General features: G+C 49.0%; 1 protein-coding gene across 2 annotated transcripts in view; it reads left to right on the forward strand.

Moving 5' to 3' along the window:
• Nucleotides 1–22194, forward strand: part of LOC123754901 (trehalase) — a 306276-nt gene that overhangs the window by 144908 nt on the left and 139174 nt on the right. For both annotated transcript variants that reach the window (XM_069332919.1, XM_069332918.1), the window contains exons 3-4: nucleotides 4380–4545; nucleotides 21068–21147. In XM_069332919.1, coding sequence (XP_069189020.1) covers nucleotides 4380–4545; nucleotides 21068–21147 — 246 coding nt within the window. The remainder of the gene's footprint in view (nucleotides 1–4379; nucleotides 4546–21067; nucleotides 21148–22194) is intronic.

A 22194-nucleotide genomic window follows, 5' to 3' on the forward strand; every position in this document is an offset into this window, starting at 1 on the left:
GCACGTTGTAGTATTTACTCAATATTTATAGTCGTATCTGGGAGTCATCGTCAGTTCCTGATGACTTGCTTGAAGTGGTTGTTCTTCCTATTCGGAAACCAGGTTCTCTAGGGATATCCCCTAAAGACTTCTCCTACATTGCCCTAACGAGTTGCGTCTGCAAACGTTTTAAACATATGGTCACTGTCCATCTGATGTGGTTCTTGGAACCCTATCACCACCTCTCCCCCTTCTCAATTTGGCTTTCACAAGTGTAGTGGCATGACTGATGTCCTCGAGAACTTGGAGATCTATATTCGTACTGACTTTGCTGCGAAGATCTACGTTGTTGCTGTGCTTTTTGACCTGGAAAAGATGTATGACACCACCTGGAGATACCATATTCTGTCCCAACTCCGTTCTTTTGGCCTTCGTGGTAATCTCTTTCTTCCTCCAAAGCTTCCTCTCAAGTCGTTCCTTCAAAGTGAGGTTTGGTATCACTCTCTCTGGCTCTTTTCGGCTAAACGATGATGTACCTCAAGTTAGTGTTCTGAGCATTACTCTTTTTCTCGTTGCCCTTAATGGTCTTCTTTCCTCCCTTCCCTCTGGAATTTTCTCAGCTCTATATATCGACGATCTTAACCTCTGCTGTCAAGATGGTGACTCACCATTCCACCAACGATGGTTTCAACTTGAAATTGATGCCGTGACGTCCCAGGCCACCGATCAGGGCTTCAAGTTCTCTATAACTAAGACTTGTCCTATGACTTTTACTCGGAAGCAGGTCGTTCTTCGACACCCCCCCCTCCCCCTTTGTCGCTCTATGGTAGACCTCTTCTGTATAAAGATTCTACTAAACGTTTTGGGGTTAATCGTTGACACTCGTTTGTGTTAGTCGTCCCATATCTTTTACTTCCGAATTGAATGCTCTAAGGCTCTCAACTTACTTAAGATCTTTTCCTAGACTTTCTGGGGAGTTAATAGGTACACGCTCCTCTCTTTACATTCCTATCTCATGCTCTCTATACTCGATTAGGGTTATCCTGCTTACTCGTCTGCCTCTCCCTCAACTCTTCGTCATCTTGATGCTCAGCATCATACGAAGGTTACACTTCAGCTCTGGTGCCTTTCGTTCGTCCACTACCCTGAGCCTGTATGTTGAAACCGGTGTCCTTTCTCTACAGGGTCGTCGTGATCGCTACTCTTTTTGCTACCTTGCGCGGTCCCTACAACACCCTCACTCTCGCTTGTGTCGTGCTTGGACCGGCGATATAAAATCAGATACCTTTGATTTCGTTCGCCTTATGTGCTTTTGTTCTTGTATTGGGATCCTTAGTGATATTTAGCACCCTTTGAATGTCCTGCGCCTTTGATGGTGATACAGTCTCCCCGGCATGATGCCCTCTTTTGGTAAGCCTGCAGGGGTGAAGAGGCCGGCCACGGAGAGGGGGCACGCTGCTTCTGCGACTGCTGGAGAGGGTTGACACACGCAACCACCCCAGAACTAGTACCACAACCTGCATGCACGGGTACACCATCCGAGGAACCAGGTAAGACCATCGGAGAAGCAGATGGCAAGGCAGCCTCCACCACACCATCACACGATGACAGATCTTGGCCAACCAATGAGGGGAAATCCTCTTCATGGAACAAATTCACTTTCGCAGCTGCAAGTCGCACACACGCCGCTGCCTGGTGTCCGTCACTGCCACATCGAAAACATGTCCTTGGCTGGCCAGCATAAAAGGCACGTATAGCCCCCATCAACGTAACGGAGGACGGGATGGGAGACTTAAGCCATAGGGCGAGAGTTCTGGAACCACACGAGACTCCACACCACCTCCCGGAAGAGACAGAATTCAGCCGGTGAGAAACCACAGCGCCATATTGTCCAAAGTACCTGTCGTAGCAGGGCCTCCGTGAACTCGAAGGGAACACCATGTAATGCCACACATGTTAGAGAACAACAGCGGTCGGAGACAGATACAGTACCCCCCGTCGCCAGGGAGGGTAAACGAGCGCCCATCATAACAGGCCACGAAGTCGTTAAACACATCCAGGGAGAGGAACTTGACAAGTGCTCTCGTTAATAGCTGGACACCAAACACATCCTCCACACGAACACGGAGCATATCCAGGAGAATAATCTCTACAGCCAGGAACGACGCCCGCTCCGTGAACTCAAGACCAATGGTCTCTGAACGGCAAATAGGGGGAAGAGGGGGTCCCCATCGCGCCAACTCCTAACAGCCGGTAGGCTGCCCCCTGATGTAGAGTTCACTACAGCTGAGTCCAGACTGAGGGAGCGCTCGCACCACACACCCTCACACGGTGACCTCTGGTGGCGAGGTCCACGACCGACCACATACTTACGGAAGGTACTATCATTTCAGGAGGATGGTTCCTCAAACTGCCAGAAACCACCTAATGCATTCCACATATAATCGCCGCTACATCCTACGAATATATATATATATCACATATCTACAGTAGATATATCTTGCTACTAACTCCACTACTTTAAGAATAGAAAAAGATTCCACATTGGCAAAACAGAGACTACGTCACCCAAGAGGGTTTGTGCATTCTTCGTATTTATACCGTTTTCTTTCGGTATACCACAAATATTTATTTTGTAATTAACATTCAGATCATTGGCATACTTTGCTTACATTTACTACAGTATATACCGAGTCTCTATCAAACTCGTATGCTGTTTTATTGCCAAAAATTACTTTAAAATACGGTTGAAGGACTACCACACAACCACTTCCCTCGTCTCACTTGAGGGTACGTGAGAGTCCTTACACCATCGCCGAACTGCCAAGCCTTCCTCTGTGGTTGCCACGGTTGAACACTGATGAGTATGTAAAGCAGTTGCGTATCTATACATGCATGTCAACTATTATGTATTTGTATATCCATGTATGTGGGATGTGTAGCATGATGGGGGGGGGGGGTGCACTCGAATGGAAATATCTTCCTCTTTCATTTATTCTCAGCTGAACTTTACTGCATATTTCTATATGTATTTGTGAGTGAGAGAATAGTGAGTGAAAGAAAGAGGGAATGAGGGTGTGAGTGAGAGAGGGATTGACAGTGAGGGTGTGAGTGAGAGAGGGATTGAGAGTGAGGGTGTGAGTGAGAGAGGGATTGAGAGTGAGGGTGTGAGTGGGAGAGGGATTGAGAGTGAGGGTGTGAGTGAGAGAGGGATTGAGAGTTACCTGGTTGATACCTGATTGATGGGGTTCTGGGAGTTCTTCTACTCCCCAAGCCCGGCCCGAGGCCAGGCTTGACTTGTGAGAGTTTGGTCCACCAGGCTGTTGCTTGGAGCGGCCCGCAGGCCCACATACCCACCACAGCCCGGTTGGTCCGGCACTCCTTGGAGGAATAAATCTAGTTTCCTCTTGAAGATGTCCACGGTTGTTCCGGCAATATTTCTTATGCTTGCTGGGAGGACGTTGAACAACCGCGGACCTCTGATGTTTATAGAGTGTTCTGATGTTTATACAGTGTGAGGGTGTGAGTGAGAGAGGGATTGAGAGTGTGAGTGAGAGGGGGATTGAGAGTGAGGGTGTGAGTGAGAGAGGGATTGAGAGTGTGAGTGAGAGGGGGATTGAGAGTGAGGGTGTGAGTGAGAGAGGGATTGAGAGTGTGAGAGAGAGAGGGATTGAGAGTGTGAGAGAGAGAGAGGGATTGAGAGTGTGAGAGAGAGAGAGGGATTGAGAGTGTGAGTGAGAGAGGGATTGAGAGTGTGAGAGAGGGATTGAGAGTGTGAGAGAGGGATTGAGAGTGTGAGCGAGAGAGGGATTGAGAGTGTGAGCGAGAGAGGGATTGAGAGTGTGAGCGAGAGAGGGATTGAGAGTGTGAGCGAGAGAGGTGAGTAAATGAGTAAGTGAGTATATGAGTAGTGTGTAAGTAGATCCATTCTCCCTCAGGATGGAAGGCAGACAGGCTCCACCGCCCTAGGGCTAAAGACGAGGTCTCCCTGGCTGAGGCTGAAGCCTCCTACACTCTTCATCTTGTCCTGGTTTGAACGCAGAGTTACGGTGCGTTCTCTCAGCATTCGAGGCCCTCGCGTGGCCTGGGGAGGAGATACACAGTCCATTAATCAACAGATTTAGTAGTTCGTTTGGCCATGAACCATCCCCTCAAGACCTAACACATTCTCTCCTGTGATACCTTTCATTATCATTATATTCCCCCTCCTTACTAAGAAACCTTCCCACCTCTTTCTCACAGACACCAACAATCACATAATTAACCTGCCCTTATTTCCCCTCGCTGCAAGAAGAACGTTAAAAGCCATCCACACACTCCCCTCTGCCTGAGGGGAGTGTGATGTACTTATCTCTGTACTTATAGATGTACTTATCTCTGACTCTCTCTCCTCCCCTCAGCGAAATCTACTGCCACGGAGAGCTTCTGAAGACGGTGCAGATGGCTCGCCTCTACAATGACTCCAAGTACTTCGTAGACATGACCCTCAAGTTCCCACCCACCGAGGTACTCACGGCCTTCGAGGTTCTCATGAACAATACTGACAACAAGCCAACGAAAGCCCAGGTTAGTGTCTCTCTCTGACAGTCGAGGTTGTCTCACCCAGTGATCCGAGGTTCACTCGGGCAGTAATGTGTGTTTCATTTTGTCAGTCGGCCTGAGCTCGGTACTGACGCCGCTCAGAGGTGTCGTATAATTCAATGTATCCCCCCCCTCTCTCTCTCTCTCCCCTCTCTCTCTCTCTCTCTCCTCTCTCTCTCTCTCTCTCTCTCTCTCTCTCTCTCTCTCTCTCTCTCTCTCTCTCTCTCTCTCTCTCTCTCTCTCTCTCTCTCTCTCTCTCTCTCTTTCTCCTGCTCTTTGGTGAGGCTGACAGACTGAGAGAACATCCGCTATTTGCATGTGTACTCACCTAATTGTGCTTGCGGGGGTTGAGCTCTGGCTCTTTGGTCCCGCCTCTCAACCGTCAATCAACTGGTGTACAGATTCCTGAGCCTATTGGGCTCTATCATATCTACATTTGAAACTGTGAATGGAGTCAGCCTCCACCACATCACTTCCTAATGCATTCCATTTGCTAACTACTCTGACACTGAAAAAGTTCTTTCTAACGTCTCTGTGGCTCGCTTGTGTGTGTGTGTGTGTGTGTGTGTGTGTGTGTGTGTGTGTGTGTGTGTGTGTATGTGTGTGTGTGTGTGTGTGTGTGTGTGTGTGTGTGTGTGTGTGTGTGTGTGTGTGTGTGTGTGTTCACCTAGTTGTGCTTGCGGGGGCTGAGCTCTGCTCCTACCCTTCCCTTACCTTTGAAGCCTATCCTTCATTTTTCTCTTTCTTTTTCTGTCTCTTGTTCCTCGTACGTTCCCATTGTTACTCCTGTTATTACACCTTGCCTTCCGTATCTTTAGCCTTGATTTTTTCTTCCTCTAAGATTTCCGTCTTCTCACCTGTCTCTCTTGGCTAACTTTATGCTCTTGACTCCATCGTCTCATTTACGGGCTATTCATGCCCGTGCCATCTCTTGGGTGGCTTAAGGGGGCGGACAAATATTCGAATTACAGGTATATGAAAATTACAGATAAATGTTAAACAAATCTCCAACTTATTGGCTTCAGCGTCGTGAAAATTTCATCCCAATATTTTCAGAAATGGATTTTAGACGATTTAAAAAAAAAAGAACGTTTTGTTGATAAGGAGAACAGCTTCATTCATTCATTTAAATATAGGTCAAGATACCCTAATGAGTGAGCGTGGAAGTGGGGATAGGGGAAGAATTAGTGGGGGTGAGAGGAAGGGTTTTCAGTATGAGGTAAAGTGCCAGGGCTAGACCCAGCTGCATGGCATTGAAATCGTTATGACCAGACTAGGCAGTGAAGGCAAGGAATCGGATCTGTGACAACATTTCGTCTTTTCTGAGCACCAGCTCCACAGCTGAGCACCAGCTGAGCACCAGCAGAACAGCTCCTATAAACTGGAACTGAAGAATAATGCTGTAATAAAGAGATGCAAGCACCTGTCCGATGGACAAAGAAGAAGAATTGTAGTAAGAAGTATCCACAAAGTGGATATACAGCTGGTGCCTTTATAGCATTGATGAGTAATACATAATAACACAAATAATAATGAGTAATTTTGTTGTTATGCTCTATTTTGTTATATATCATATAAATACATTGCCCAATGTCAATGTTACTTTCGTCAATGTCTCCCCCTCCAAAAAAAAAAAAATTAGGATATTTATTTTCCTTCTAGTTTGTTTATTTTCAGATTTTTTGTAACCGTCACGTGCTGTAGAGTGCATAACCTTCCCTAACAACCGTCACGTGCTGTAGAGTGCATAACCTTCCCTAACAACCGTCACGTGCTGTAGAGTGCATAACCTTCCCTAACAACCGTCACGTGCTGTAGAGTGCATAACCTTCCCTAACAACCGTCACGTGCTGTAGAGTGCATAACCTTCCCTAACAACCGTCACGTGCTGTAGAGTGCATAACCTTCCCTAACAACCGTCACGTGCTGTAGAGTGCATAACCTTCCCTAACAACCGTCACGTGCTGTAGAGTGCATAACCTTCCCTAACAACCGTCACGTGCTGTAGAGTGCATAACCTTCCCTAACAACCGTCACGTGGTGTAGAGTGCATAACCTTCCCTAACAACCGTCACGTGCTGTAGAGTGCATAACCTTCCCAAACAACCGTCACGTGCTGTAGAGTGCATAACCTTCCCAAACAACCGTCACGTGCTGTAGAGTGCATAACCTTCCCAAACAACCGTCACGTGCTGTAGAGTGCATAACCTTCCCAAACAACCGTCACGTGCTGTAGAGTGCATAACCTTCCCAAACTATGTTAAGGTAGAATGAAATTGGTCAACAAATAATTCAGTCACAACTGGCTGAACTTCGAATTGTTTGTGGGTGATTTTTTCACAGATTTCAAACTCTATTTTCTTTGTCTCTTTAGGTTGTTTTGATGATTATTTACCAGATTAGGTCTTTTTTACTTACATAAAGTCTGCATATAGATCCCCTAAATCATTATAATTGATATTATATTTTGTGTTGTGGGGAAATCTCTAGAATTTCAATTTTGATTCAGCTTTAAAAATCCAGTTTCAGACCGATTCTTATAATTTTTTACATATAGTGTGCATAGCTGTCTGTTCTATAATTTTGTAAGCTTATTTTTTTCATAAACCCTAAACTTTTGGAGTTATGAATTTTTTGGTCTAAATTTTTCGCATATTTTAAATGCCATATTGACATTTTTTTTTTTACACTAAACTCTACTAAATCTTAGAAATATAACTTAGTAGAGTGAAGATCATACTCTATTCTGAGAGAATAATAACACCAAATTAACAATTTATGATATTTAATATTTTTGAGGTGCATTTGTAAATCCGAAATTGTCAATATTCATTTATCTAATTATTTTTAATTTTCTTGTTTTTTAAGTTACGTTGATGATCATTTAGACAAAGTTGGAGCATGTGCCTAATTTAGTATGGATAAAACTTTTTAAAGCGTTTGAGCAAGTTTGAAAAACTCATTTCCCGCCCCCTTAATCTTCATCAATCAATCGATCTCATTTCATCGCAATCGACTTGCTAATGGTCCAGAACGGACGGACCGAAACGTCTTCAGAGGTCCGCGGTTGTTCAGCGTCCTCCCAGCGACTATAAGAAATAATGCCGGGACAACCGAGGACATCTTCAAGAGAAAACTGAACTGTTTTCTAAGAGAAGTTCCGGATCACCCGGGGCTGTGGTGGATATGTGGGCCTGCGGGCCGCTCCAAGCAACAGCCTGGTGGACCAAACGCTCACAAGTCGAGCCTGGCCTCGGGCCGGGCTTGGGGAGTAGAAGAACTCCCAGAACCCCATCAAGCAGGAAACGTCGTCGTCTCTTCAATTTCTAGTGTGTGGCTTGGTCAACATTTTTCAGCCACTATATTGTGACTTTTCATCTGTTCATGTCTCGTCTATTAAAATGTATCGGCGATATTACTCTGAATTATATCTCTTGGTAAGAAAAGGTAGTTTGTTTTAGTGCAGTGAAATCATTTACCTATAATTTTAGAGCTTTTGTTGTGCATGATATCGGATTGTGTAAAATTAAAGTGCTTCTATGAATTATGATTCGAGTCAAGGTTTTTCGACTCGAATCATAAAAGCTCGAAAAAGTCGAGCTTTTTCATATTATTAAGTATTGGTGTTGTCACATCACATTCTTCTTCTTCTCTCCAACGAGTTTGATGTGATTTATTTTTAGGTCTTGGAGTCGTCTTCCTCTAAGCCCTAAACACTTTTTAGTTTCCCAATTTCCCCTGCCGAATATGGTGACGAAATCTGTATGTAGTATTTTACAACAAGACGCACTAAGGCATATCTTGAGGTTATCTTGAGATGATTTCGGGGCTTAGTGTCCCCGCGGCCCGGTCCTCGACCAGGCCTCCACCCCCAGGAAGCACCCCGTAGCAGCTGTCTCACTCCCAGGTACCTATTTACTGCTAGATATCAGGGGCATCTGGGTGAAAGCAACATTTTGCCTATTTGTCTCCGCCTCTACCGGGGATCGAACCCGGAACTTCAGGACTACGAATCCGAAGTGCTGTCCACCCAGCTGTCAGGCGCCATGACAGGGCATTGTTACATTTTTACACGGGTGCAAGCGTTGCTGACTTTCGACTCCTGTTAGTCGGTTTAGAGCTTTCTCTTAACTGTATTGAAGGGTAAGCCACTACATTTCACTAATCTGTTTACAAACAGATCCCTAGTAATCACCCGCTGGGTGATCTGGGATGAAAAGATGAGGATCGGTGCCCAGTCGACCCTCCCTGTTCAGGGCTCGAACCCAGACTTGTCCCGAGGTCACCAGCCACGGTCACTCTTAGGTCTCTTCCACTGCGTTCATTAACGCAATAATTTTCATGCAATAACTCATCTTTCATTTTTGTTTTCCAATGCGTATAACTTCACACACATTTTCATTAAAATTCGTCTGCTGTTCATGAGATCAGTTAACTAAGAGGTTTAAGTTTAGTGACATCGGCGAAGATTGTCACTAAACTTTGTTCATAAACTTGTATATTTAGCATAACTTTTAATTAAAGGCATTTATGTAAATGAAGAATTAAACTGGTCCCAAGACCGTCCCCCAATTATGTCAATAATAATTGTATATTTAAGTTACAATCATACTTGTTACTACAATAATACTTGTCCCGGCGCAGTGTTTTAGTATGTTGTTGTGGGAGGTTAAGAGCTTAGTGTCTGGGGTCTTCCCCGCTCCGTCTCTCTCATGTGGTATCGTGAATTAATTATTCCTTCGCCGTACCTTGAGCCGCTTGGGTTTAATATGACCCGTTTTTAGCATTTCCTCTTGACGAATGTTGGCAGTGTTCCTCCCTGCTCCCTTCACGCGCTGCCCGCACACACACACACACACACACACACACACACACACACACACACACACACACACACACACACTCACTCACTCACTCACTCACTCACTCACTCACTCACTCACACAGATATACGTGACAGGTATACAGAGAATGACAGAGAGGTGTGTGAGGAACTCAACAAGAGGTTCCAGGAGGTCTTCACAATAGAACAGGGTGAGGTCACTGTGCTAGGAGAAAGGGAGGTAAACCAGGCGGCCTTGGAGGAGTTCGAAATTACGAGAGAGGAGGTCAAGAGACACCTGCTGGATCTGGATGTTAGAAAGGCTGTTGGTCCAGATGGGATCTCACCATGGGTACTGAAAGAGTGTGCAGAGGCACTTTCCTTGCCACTCTCCATAGTGTATAGTAAGTCACTAGAGACGGGAGACCTACCAGAAATATGGAAGACGGCGAATGTGGCCCCAATATACAAAAAGGGCGACAGACAAGAGGCACTGAACTACAGGCCAGTGTCCTTGACTTGTATACCATGCAAGGTGATGGAGAAGATCGTGAGAAAAAACCTGGTAACACATCTGGAGAGAAGGGACTTCGTGACAAATCGCCAACATGGATTCAGGGAGGGTAAATCTTGCCTTACAGGCTTGATAGAATTCTACGATCAGGTGACACAGATTAAGCAAGAAAGAGAGGGCTGGGCGGACTGCATTTTCTTGGATTGTCGGAAAGCCTTTGACACAGTACCGCATAAGAGGCTGGTACATAAGCTGGAGAGACAGGCAGGTGTAGCTGGTAAGGTGCTCCAGTGGATAAGGGAGTATCTAAGCAATAGGAAGCAGAGAGTTACGGTGAGGGGTGAGACCTCCGATTGGCGTGAAGTCACCAGTGGAGTCCCACAGGGCTCTGTACTCGGTCCTATCTTGTTTCTGATATATGTAAATGATCTCCCGGAGGGTATCGATTCATTTCTCTCAATGTTTGCGGACGATGCTAAAATTATGAGAAGGATTAAAACAGAAGAGGACTGTTTGAGGCTTCAAGAAGACCTAGACAAGCTGAAGGAATGGTCGAACAAATGGTTGTTAGAGTTTAACCCAACCAAATGTAATGTAATGAAGATAGGTGTAGGGAGCAGGAGGCCAGATACAAGGTATCATCTGGGAGAGGAAATTCTTCAGGAGTCAGAGAAGGAAAAAGACTTGGGGGTTGATATCACGCCAGACCTGTCTCCTGCAGCACATATCAAGCGGATAACATCAGTGGCATATGCCAGGCTGGCCAACATACGAACGGCATTCAGAAACTTGTGTATAGAATCATTCAGAACTTTGTATACCACATATGTCAGGACAATCCTGGAGTATGCAGCCCCAGCATGGAGTCCATATCTAATCAAGGATAAGACTAAACTGGAAAAGGTTCAAAGGTTTGCCACCAGACTAGTACCCGAGCTGAGGGGTATGAGCTACGAGGAGAGACTACGGGAATTAAACCTCACTTCGCTGGAAGACAGAAGAGTTAGGGGGGACATGATCACCACATTCAAGATTCTGAAGGGGATTGATAGGGTAGATAAAGACAGTCTATTTAACACAAGGGGAACACGCACAAGGGGACACAGGTGGAAACTGAGTGCCCAAATGAGCCACAGAGATATTAGAAAGAACTTTTTTAGTGTCAGAGTGGTTGACAAATGGAATGCATTAGGGGGTGATGTGGTGGAGGCTGACTCCATACACAGTTTCAAGTGTAGATATGACAGAGCCCGATAGGCTCAGGAATCTGTACACCTGTTGATTGACGGTTGAGAGGCGGGACCAAAGAGCCAGAGCTCAACCCCCGCAAACACAACTAGGTGAGTACAACTAGGTGAGTACACACCTACCTCACCATGGGTATTGAAAGAGTGTGGGAACTCTGCTTGCCACTCTCCATAGTGTATAGTAGGTCACTGGAAACGGGAGACCTACCAGAAATATGGAAGACTGCTAATGTAGTCCCAATATACAAAAAGGGTGACAGACAAGAGGCACTGAACTACAGGCCAGTGTTCTTAACTTGTGTACCATGCAAGGTGATGGAGAAAATCGTGAGAAAAAACCTAGTAACACATCTGGAGAGAAGGGACTTCGTGACAACCCATCAACATGGGTTCAGGGAGGGTAAATCAGGCTTAATAGAATCCTACGATCAGGTTACAAAGATTAAGCAAGAAAGAGAATGATGGGCGGACTACATTTTTTGGACTGTCAGAAAGCCTTTGACACAGTACCCCATAAAAGGCTGATGCATAAGCTGGAGAAACAGGCAGGAGTAACTGGTAGGGCGCTCCAATGGATAAGGGAGTACCTAAACAATAGGAAGCAGAGAGTTACAGTGAGGGGTGAGACCTCAGACTGGCGTGAAGTCACCAGTGGAGTCCCACAGGGCTCTGTACTCGGACCTATCCTGTTTCTGATATACGTAAATGATCTCCCAGAGGGTATAGATTCATTCCTCTCAATGTTTGCTGACGACGCCAAAATTACGAGAAGGATTAAGACAGAGGAGGACAGCTTGAGGCTTCAAGAAGACCTTAACAAGTTGCAGGAATGGTCGATCAAATGGTTTGTTAGAGTTTAACCCAAGCAAATGTAATGTAATGAAGATAGGTGTAGGGAGCAGGAGACCAGATACAAGGTATCATTTGGGAGATGAAATACTTTCAAGTGTCAGAGAGAGAGAGAGAGGAAGACTTGGGGGTATCATGCCAGACCTCTCCCCTGAAGCCCATATCAAGAGGATAGCATCAGCGGCATATGCCAGGTTGGCTAACATAAGAACGGCCTTTAGGAACTTGTGTAAGAAATCTTTCAGAACTTTGGATACAACATATGTCAGACCAGTCCTGGAGTATGCGGCTCCAGCATGGAGTCCATGTCTAGTCAAGAATAAGTTCAAAGGTTTGCCACCAGACTAGTACCCGAACTGAGGGGATTGAGCTACGAGGAGAGACTACGGGAATTAAATCTCACGTCACTGTGAGACAGAAGAGTTAGAGGGGACACGATCACCACATACAAGATTCTCAGAGGAATTGATTGGGTAGATAAAGACAAACTATTTAACACAAGGGGCACATGCACTGAGGGACAGGTGGAAATTGAGTGCCCAAATGAGCCATAGAGACGTTAGAAAGAACTTTTTCAGTGTCAGAGTAATTAACAGATGGAATGCATTAGGCAGTGATGTGGTGGAGGCTGACTCCATACACAGTTTCAAATTTAGATATGACAGAGCCCAGCAGGCTCAGGAATCTGTACACCTGTTGATTGACAGTTGAGAGGCGGGACTAAAGAGCCAAAGCTCAACCCCCGCAAGCACAAATAAGTGAGTACACACAGGAACTCGGAGGGAAGACGGTCCAGGAAATGATGGACCAAGTAAAACTGAGGTGCAAAGAAGCAGAAGTGAGATTCATACTACCATGAAGGGGAAAAAAGCATGAGAATATATATTAACCTGTGGTTCAGTAGACAGTGCCAGGAGGCAAAATAAAAAAGCAGGATGAAGTGGAAGAAATACACGAGGAGAAGGACAGAGGTAAACCAAATTAGATATAACAGGGCCAGGAGTGACTACATATAGATAATAAGAGTGACAGAAAGAAACTTTGAAAACGATAAGGCCTCCCAAGCAAAGAGAAACTCTTACATAACTTTAGAAGACGGAAATTTACAGTGAATGACCAACTGACCAGCTTACAAAAAAGGGGAAGCCAGTATACAGAAAATGATAAAGAAATTTGTGAGGAGTTCAATGCCAGCTTCCATGGAGCCTGAACAGCTCCCGGAGCTAGATGAGGACGCAGCCCGTGAAGAGAAACTCCTAAATATTGAGATAACAGCGGAGGAAGTAAGAATATACCTAGCATAACTAGATGTAACTTAAGCTACTGGGTCTGATAGTGTCACCATGGCTGTTAAAAGAAGTAGCACAGGCCCTCAGCATACCTCTAGCACTAATCTTTAATGAGTCCCTAACAAGGGAGATATTGCTCAGCTGCTGGAAGAAGACAAATGTGGTGCCCATCTACAAGTAAGGAGATAGAGAAGAAGCACTTAACTTCAGACCAGTGTCACTCACAAGTATCCCTTGCAAAGAACTTGAAAGAATTTAAGGCTAAGACTAGTTGCACACCTAGAAAGAATTGGGTTTGTAAGTAAAGAACAACACGGCTTTAGAGAAGGGAAACTATGCCTGACGAACCTTCTGGAGTTTTATTATAAGGTAACGAAAATAAGGCAAGACAGAGAAGGCTGGGCAGACTGCATATCTCTGGACTGCCAAAAAGCCTTTGATACAATGCCACACAGGAGGTTACTATACAAACCTGAGAGGCAGGCGGGAGTAGACGGCAACGCATTAACATTGGTAAGGAATTACCTGACGGACAGGTGTCAGTGACAGTGAGGGGTGAGGAGTGGGACTGGCGTATAGTAAGAAGCGGGGTGCCTCAAGGATCAGTGCTGGGTCCCATACTATTCCTCATTTATGTAAACGACTTGACTGCAGGAGTTGAGTCTTATATGTCATTGTTTGCAGATGCCGCAAAACTACTGAGAAGGATTGAGACAGATGAGGATTGTAAGATTCTCCAAGATGACTTGAACAGGTTGTAGAGCTGATCCAAACAAATGGCTGCTAGAATTCAACACCAGCAAGTGTAAGGTGATGGAAATGGGATCAGGAGCCAGGAGACCGAAAGGCCGATACACGATAAAGGGAAAGTACCTCCCAATAACGACTAGAGAAAAGGATCTGGGAGTGGACATGGCACTGAACCCAGCTCCAGAGGCTGAAATAAATAGAATAACATCAACCGCATACTCTACTCTGGCAAAAGTTTGAACATCCTTCAGAAACCTGAATTAGGAGGCTTTTAGATCACTGTATTCCGCCTATGTGAGGCCAGCCTTAGAGTATTCCGCCCCATCTTGGAACTGCCATCTAAAAAAAACACATAATAAAGCTCGAAAAAGTGCAGAAGTTTGCAACGAGACTCGTCCCAGAGTTGCGAGGGAGTAGATACGAAGAGAGACTGAAGGAACTAAACCTGGCGACTTTAGAAAAGAGGAGAGAGAGGGGGACATGATACAGACGTATATAATACTTAGAGGGATTGACAGGGCGGAAACAGGAATTGTTTACAATGAATATCAACTGAACAAGGGGGCACGGATGGAAGCCTGAGACTCAAATGTGTCAGAGGGATGTTAGAAAGTTTTCCTTTCGCGTAAGGGTAATTAGTAAATGGAATAACCTAAAGGATGACCCACCCCATATATAACCATGGGTATGTTCCCTACCCCCTTGCCCCACATATAACCATGGGTATGTTCCCTACCCCCTTGCCCCACGTATAACCATGGGTATGTTCCCTACCCCCCTTGCCCCACATAACCATGGGTATGTTCCCTCCCCCTTGCCCCATATAAGCATAGGTATATTCCCTCCCCTCCCCCCCTGCCCCACATATAACCATGGGTATGTTCCGCCCCCTTGCCCCCCTGTCCCATATTTTTTTTATTTATTTATATAAACTAGAGGGTACATTGGGTTTATGAGAGAACACAGCATTGATGCTTTTACATTCTTGCAAAGTCACTCACACGCATAGCATTTCGGACAGGTCCTTAATCTAACAAATAATTTTATGTAGGTAATTTGTATCAAAATTTTAAGAATATTAATAGGAACACTGCAAGAAAATTTGAAGAATATTAATAGGGACATTGTAGTAAAAATTGAGGAGTATAACTGGTACATGGTAGCATAATTTGAGGGTTATTAATAGGTACAGTGTAGAAAAATTGTTGTATACAGTGCCATACAACTTCACCACTGATTACAGTGGTAAAGTTGTATGGCTTAGGTAAATATATTGGGGGATTGGGTAGCACAAGATACAGTGCGAGTTTGGAGCACTAGGTAAGAAATTATGAGGATGAAATGAGGTACTTTTTGGTTTTACCTTTGAAAAAGACATAGGTGGGATAGCTTTTTAATTCGTTAGCGAGTGAGTTCCATAGACTAGGTCCTTAATTTGCATACTGTGTTTGTATAGATTTTGTTTGACTCTGAGGATATCAAAGATATATTTATTTCTGGTGAGGTGGTTTAGGGTTCTATTACATCTGTTAAGGAAAAGTTTCAGGATATATAACCATGGGTATGTCCCCTCCCCCCCCCTCCTGCCCCATATATAACCTGGGCATGCCCCCCCCCCTGTGCCCCACATATAACCTGGAGGGGGGGGTGTTTTTAAATTTAAATTAAATTTTGTCCCGAGGGGCGAGTTTATTGGGCAGCGCCACTCATCTTGTGAGTGGACACACCGCCATAGCAGCATGTACAACACTCCCCAATAGGAAGAAAACCCGCTGGGTTGTTCATCCTGTCACTTGTACCCAGACACAGCTGGGACTTGCTTAACTGTCTCAAGTGAACAGCTCCTCAAACAAGAAGATTAACATCTATCAACCCTTAAAAGCTTACGTTATCTTGCGGGTGCAAAATGGGGAAATCTTTTAAGAACAGCATCAATATTTGACAAATAGTGTTTTCCTAACTCAAACAATGTGGGGTTTATTATTCTACACATATTTCTGATATCTCTCAGGTGTTCACATTCACGTAGATAGTGGTCAAGGCGGTGTCCATCACTCTCACCACAGATTCTGCAACTTCGCTGATCAACTGTTGTTTCCATTCCATATCTCCATGGATATTTGTATCCAAGACGGATTCTTGCTATTACTGATTCCCTCCCTCGTCCTCCTCCTCTTCGGCCATGTGCTATAATGTCGCCATCTGCCCAAGCCTTCAGGATATCATACCCGTCCTCCAGTTGACATACAGAAAGCTGCGCCACTTGCCATGACCACTGAGTAAAGGCCATGTTGCCAAATAACGATAATAATGACCATTGCCATTGTTGCTATAGACAATAAGGTGTTTGTACGTCTTGTTTAAGAGAGGGATGACTCCTGCATGCCCAGCCTTACCCGGCGTAATGCCCGGGCACTCCTGACGCATCTCAATGGTGGACAGCGGGTGTCCCCAGATGACGCAAGGGAAGCAAGTCGTGTCCGGGGAATACCTCTGCCTTGGCTGCACACATGTCCTATATAGACCTGACTTTGACACATCTGTAATACACACACATGCCATAGCTACACAGCTACACCTGAACTTCCCCCCCCCCTTGTCTAAACCCCCACATTGGTCCTCCCCCCGCTTGTCTAAACCCCACATTGGTCCTTCCCCCCCCCTTGTCTAAACCCCACATTGGTCCTCCCCCCCCATGTCTAAACCCCACATTGATCCTCTCCCCCTTGTCTAAACCCCACATTGGTCCTCCCCCCCCTTGTCTAAACCCCACATTGGTCCTCCCCCCCTTGTCTAAACCCCACATTGGTCCTCCCCCCCTTGTCTAAACCCCACATTGGTCCTCCCCCCTTGTCTAAACCCCACATTGGTCCTCCCCCCCTTGTCTAAACCCCACATTGGTCCTTCCCCCCTTGTCTAAACTCCACATTGGTCTTCCCCCCCATGTCTAAACCCCACATTGATCCTCCCCCCCTTGTCTAAACCCCACATTGGTCCTCCCCCCCTTGTCTAAACCCCACATTGGTCCTCCCCCCACCTTGTCTAAACCCCACATTGGTCCTCCCCCCCCCTTGTCTAAACCCCACATTGGTCCTCCCCCCGCTTGTCTAAACCCCACATTGGTCCTCCCCCCCTTGTCTAAACCCCACATTGGTCCTCCCCCCCCATGTCTAAACCCCACATTGATCCTCTCCCCCTTGTCTAAACCCCACATTGGTCCTCCCCCCCCCTTGTCTAAACCCACATTGGTCCTCCCCCCCCTTGTCTAAATCCCACATTGGTCCTCCCCCCCTTGTCTAAACCCCACATTGGTCCTCCCCTTGTCTAAACCCCACATTGGTCCTCCCCCCCCCCTTGTCTAAACCCCACATTGATCCTCCCCCCCCTTGTCTAAACCCCACATTGGTCCTCCCCCCCACCTTGTCTAAACCCCACATTGGTCCTCCCCCCCCTTGTCTAAACCCCACATTGGTCCTCCCCCTTGTCTAAACCCCACATTGGTCCTCCCCCCCCCCCCTTGTCTAAACCCCACATTGGTCCTCCCCACCCTCCCTCGCCACCTCCGCCAGTATAAATGGCGCTGTCATCTGTGGGCGCGGGCGAGTGTCACTGGTTAATGAGGTGCTTAAGGCAGTTACAAGCGCTAATTGCCCTAATTGCTTATGGCTGCGGTGACTGTGTAAATAACAAACAAGGGGGGCTCCCTATTGTGGGGGGGGGGGGTCCCTCGTTGGTAGTCTGGCCGCCTTGCTCTGTGGCAGTGCTTACCCCGGCCCCTGGGGTCACTGCTGCCAGCCTGGGGTCCTGGGGTCACTGTTGCCAGCCTGGGGTCCTGGGGTCACTGCTGCCAGCCTGGGGTCCTAGGGTCACTGCTGCCAGCCTGGGGTCCTGGGGTCACTGTTGCCAGCCTGGGGTCCTGGGGTCACTGCTGCCAGCCTGGGGTCCTAGGGTCACTGCTGCCAGCCTGGGGTCCTGGGGTCACTGCTGCCAGCCTGGGGTCCTGGGGTCACTGCTGCCAGCCTGGGGTCCTGGGGTCCTAGGGTCACTGCTGCCAGCCAGGGGTCCTGAGGTCCTGTGGTCACTGCTGGGGTCCTGGGGTCACTGCTGCCAGCCTGGGGTCCTGGGGTCACTGCTGGCAGCCTGGGGTCCTGGGGTCACTGCTGGCAGCCTGGGGTCCTGGGGGTCACTGCTGCCAGCCTGGGGTCCTGGGGGGTCACTGCTGGCAGCCTGGGGTCCTGGGGTCACTGCTGGCAGCCTGGGGTCCTGGGGTCACTGCTGCCAGCCTGAGGTCCTGGGGTCACTGCTGCCAGCCTGAGGTCCTGGGGTCACTGCTGCCAGCCTGGGGTCCTGGGGTCACTGATGCCAGCCTGAGATCCTGGGGGTCACTGCTGCCAGCCTGGGGTCCTGGGGTCACTGCTGCCGCCCTGGGGTCCTGGGGTCACTGCTGCCGCCCTGGGGTCCTGGGGTCACTGATGCCAGCCTGGGGTCCTGGGGTCACTGATGCCAGCCAGGGGTCCTCGGGTCACTGCTGCCAGCCTGAGATCCTGGAGATCACTGCTGCCAGCCTGGGGTCCTGGGGTCACTGCTGCCGCCCTGGAGTCCTGGGGTCACTGCTGCCAGCCTGGGGTCCTGGGGTCACTGCTGCCAGCCTGGGGTCCTGGGGTCACTGATGCCAGCCTGGGGTCCTCGGGTCACTACTGTCAGCCTGGGGTCACTGCTGCCGCCCTGGGGTCCTGGGGTCACTGCTGCCAGCCTGGGGTCCTGGGGTCACTGCTGTCAGCCTGGGGTCCTGGGGTCACTGCTGCCAGCCTGGGGTCACTGCTGCCAGCCTGGGGTCCTGGGGTCACTGATGCCAGCCAGGGGTCCTCGGATCACTACTGTCAGCCTGGGGTCACTGCTGCCGCCCTGGGGTCCTGGAGTCACTGCTGCCGCCCTGGGGTCCTGGGGTCACTGCTGCCAGCCTGGGGTCCTGGGGTCACTGCTGCCAGCCTGGGGTCCTGGGGTCACTGCTGCCAGCCTGGGGTCCTGGGGTCACTGCTGCCAGCCTGGGGTCCTGGGGTCACTGCTGCCAGCCTGGGGTCCTGGGGTCACTGCTGCCGCCCTGGGGTCCTGGGGTCACTGCTGCCAGCCTGGGGTCCTGGGGTCACTGATGCCAGCCAGGGGTCCTCGGATCACTACTGTCAGCCTGGGGTCACTGCTGCCGCCCTGGGGTCCTTTGGTCACTGCTGCCAGCCTGGGGTCCTGGGGTCACTACTGCCAGCCTGGGGTCACTGCTGCCAGCCTGGGGTCCTGGGGTCACTGCTGCCAGCCTGGGGTCCTAGGGGGTCACTGTTGTCAGCCTGGGGTCCTGGGTCACTGCTGCCCTGGGTCCTGGGGTCACTGCTGCCGCCCTGGGGTCCTCGGGTCACTACTGCCAGCCTGGGGTCACTGCTGCCAGCCTGGGGTCACTACTGCCAGCCTGGGGTCACTACTGCCAGCCCTGGGGTCCTGGGGTCACTACTGCCAGCCTGGGGTCACTGCTGCCAGCCTGGGGTCCTGGGGTCACTGCTGCCAGCCTGGGGTCCTGGGGTCACTGCTGCCAGCCTGGGGTCCTAGGGGGTCACTGATGCCAGCCTGGGGTCACTGCTGCCAGCCTGGGGTCACTACTGCCAGCCTGGGGTCACTGCTGCCAGCCTGGGGTCCTGGGGTCACTACTGCCAGCCTGGGGTCACTGCTGCCAGCCTGGGGTCCTGGGGTCACTGCTGCCAGCCTGTGGTCCTAGGGGGTCACTGATGCCAGCCTGGGGTCCTGGGGTCACTGTTGCCAGCCTGGGGTCCTCGGGTCACTACTGCCAGCCTGGGGTCACTGCTGCCAGCCTGGGGTCACTGCTGCCAGCCTGGGGTCACTGCTGCCAGCCTGGGGTCACTACTGCCAGCCTGGGGTCACTACTGCCAGCCTGGGGTCACTGCCAGCCTGGGATCACTACTGCCCAGCCTGGGGTCACTACTGCCAGCCTGGGGTCACCTACTGCCAGCCTGGGGTCACTACTGCCAGCCTGGGGTCACTACTGCCAGCCTGGGGTCACTGCCAGCCTGGGATCACTACTGCCAGCCTTGGGGTCACTACTGCCAGCCTGGGGTCACTACTGCCAGCCTGGGGTCACTACTGCCAGCCTGGGGGTCACTACTGCCAGCCTGGGGTCACTACTGCCAGCCGTAGGGTCACTACTGCCAGCCTGGGGTCACTACTGCCAGCCTGGGGTCACTACTGCCAGCCTGGGGTCACTGCTGCCAGCCTGGGGTCACTGCTGCCAGCCTGGGGTCCTGGGGTCACTGCTGCCAGCCTGGGGTCATTGCTGCCAGCCTGGGTTTCTGGGGCCACGAGGTCATTACTGCCTGCCTGGGGTCAGTAGTGCGGCCTGGGGTCAGTACTGCCGGCCTGGGATCAGTACTGCCGGTCTGGGGTCAGTACTGCCGGCCTGGGGTCCTGGGGTCGTTACTGCCGGCCTCGGGTCCTGGGGTCAGTACTGCCGGCCTGGGGTCCTGGGGTCAGTACTGCCGGCCTGGGGTCATGGGGGTCAGTACTGCCGGCCTGGGGTCCTGAAAGAGGTGTTGCCATACTTGGGTTGCCAACCCTTGGCCGCCGACGGAAGTGTTGCCAGCGTGGGGTCCGGGTATTCATGAATATTCCTGTCCTCGGCTCCTGTGTTTTCCTGCTCATCTCGTCCCTATTGTCCTGGACCAGGCTTCATCATGTTCACTTACCTGTTCACTGACGAAACCTCTACATCTCTCCTCCATCGCCGAGTCTTACCTTCACATGTATTGAACAGTTCACAAGTTTCGAAACGCATCAGCGAGGCCGCTCTTGGGACGAGATATTTCTATAGACAATCTCTGTAAGCGCTTCGGAGCTCATAACGTCTATAAGAAATGTAAACTTAGCACCGTGATTGATGAAAGATGGACAGGTTTCGTCAGTGGATGTGCAAATGCTTGATAAATTCTGTTTTTATTTTTTATCTTGGTGTTAATTAAGGGTTTTTTGTTTCCTTCAGGTGAAGCACTTCGTGGAGGAGAACTTCCACAATCCAGGAGCTGAGTTCGTGGAATGGGTGCCGGACGACTGGACCGACAGGTGAGTACACACACACACACACGCCTCTTCCACTACTCCACAAGTGACAGGATGAACAACCCAGCGGGTTTTCTTCCTATTGGGGAGTGTTGCACATGCTGCTATGGCGGTGTGTCCACTCACAGGATGAGTGGCACTGCCCAATTATCTCGCCCCTCCGGGCAAAACTTAAAGAAAGACCTTCATACCTCCTCCACTGCGTACTCGGTGGAACCTACTTTTTAAATGAACAAATCCACAAGGCCCGTGACGAGGATTCGAACCTGCGTTCGGGAGCATCCCAGACGCTGCCTTAATCGACTGAGCTACGACGTGGTTAAAAGAGTTGAAACTATGTCGTAGCTCAGTTGATTAAGGCAGCGTCTGGGATGCTCCCGAACGCAGGTTCGAATCCTCGTCACGGCCCTTGTGGATTTGTTCATTTGATGCATCACGTTATTGTGATTTGTGTGTGTAACCTGCTTTTTAGATTCGTTAATTATATGATCATTTCCAGGTGCATTAATAAGTGAAGTGAGGGGCATTTGACGTGATTATAATATGTTATGTTATGCCCATAATAACATAATTGGTATAAGATTTGCGTCAATTTTAGGGGATTGGTATATTATTTGAGCACAATCTTGCCGATTTGTTAATTATATAGTGAGCTTTTATACCAAGTTAGGCATATCGTTTTCTTGCTCATTTACGTTACGTGGTTGATTTTTTATACTTGTGTTGCATTAGCATAATGCATCCTAGAGCGTCACTTTATCTACTCACTTATCTAATGCAATGCAAGCACCGTGTCAGCAAGGCGGACAGTCCGCCTGCTACCATAGCATCGTGTCAGCAAGGCGGACAGTCCGCCTGCTACCATACCATCGTGTCAGCAAGGCGGACAGTCCGCCTGCTACCATACCATCGTGTCAGCAAGGCGGACAGTCCGCCTGCTACCATACCATCGTGTCAGCAAGGCGGACAGTCCGCCTGCTACCATAGCACCGTGTCAGCAAGGCGGACAGCCCGCCTGCTACCATAGCATCGTGTCAGCAAGGCGGACAG

Source organism: Procambarus clarkii, chromosome 28 (assembly GCF_040958095.1).
Source record: "Procambarus clarkii isolate CNS0578487 chromosome 28, FALCON_Pclarkii_2.0, whole genome shotgun sequence".
In the NCBI taxonomy this organism is placed as follows: Eukaryota; Metazoa; Arthropoda; class Malacostraca; order Decapoda; family Cambaridae; genus Procambarus; species Procambarus clarkii.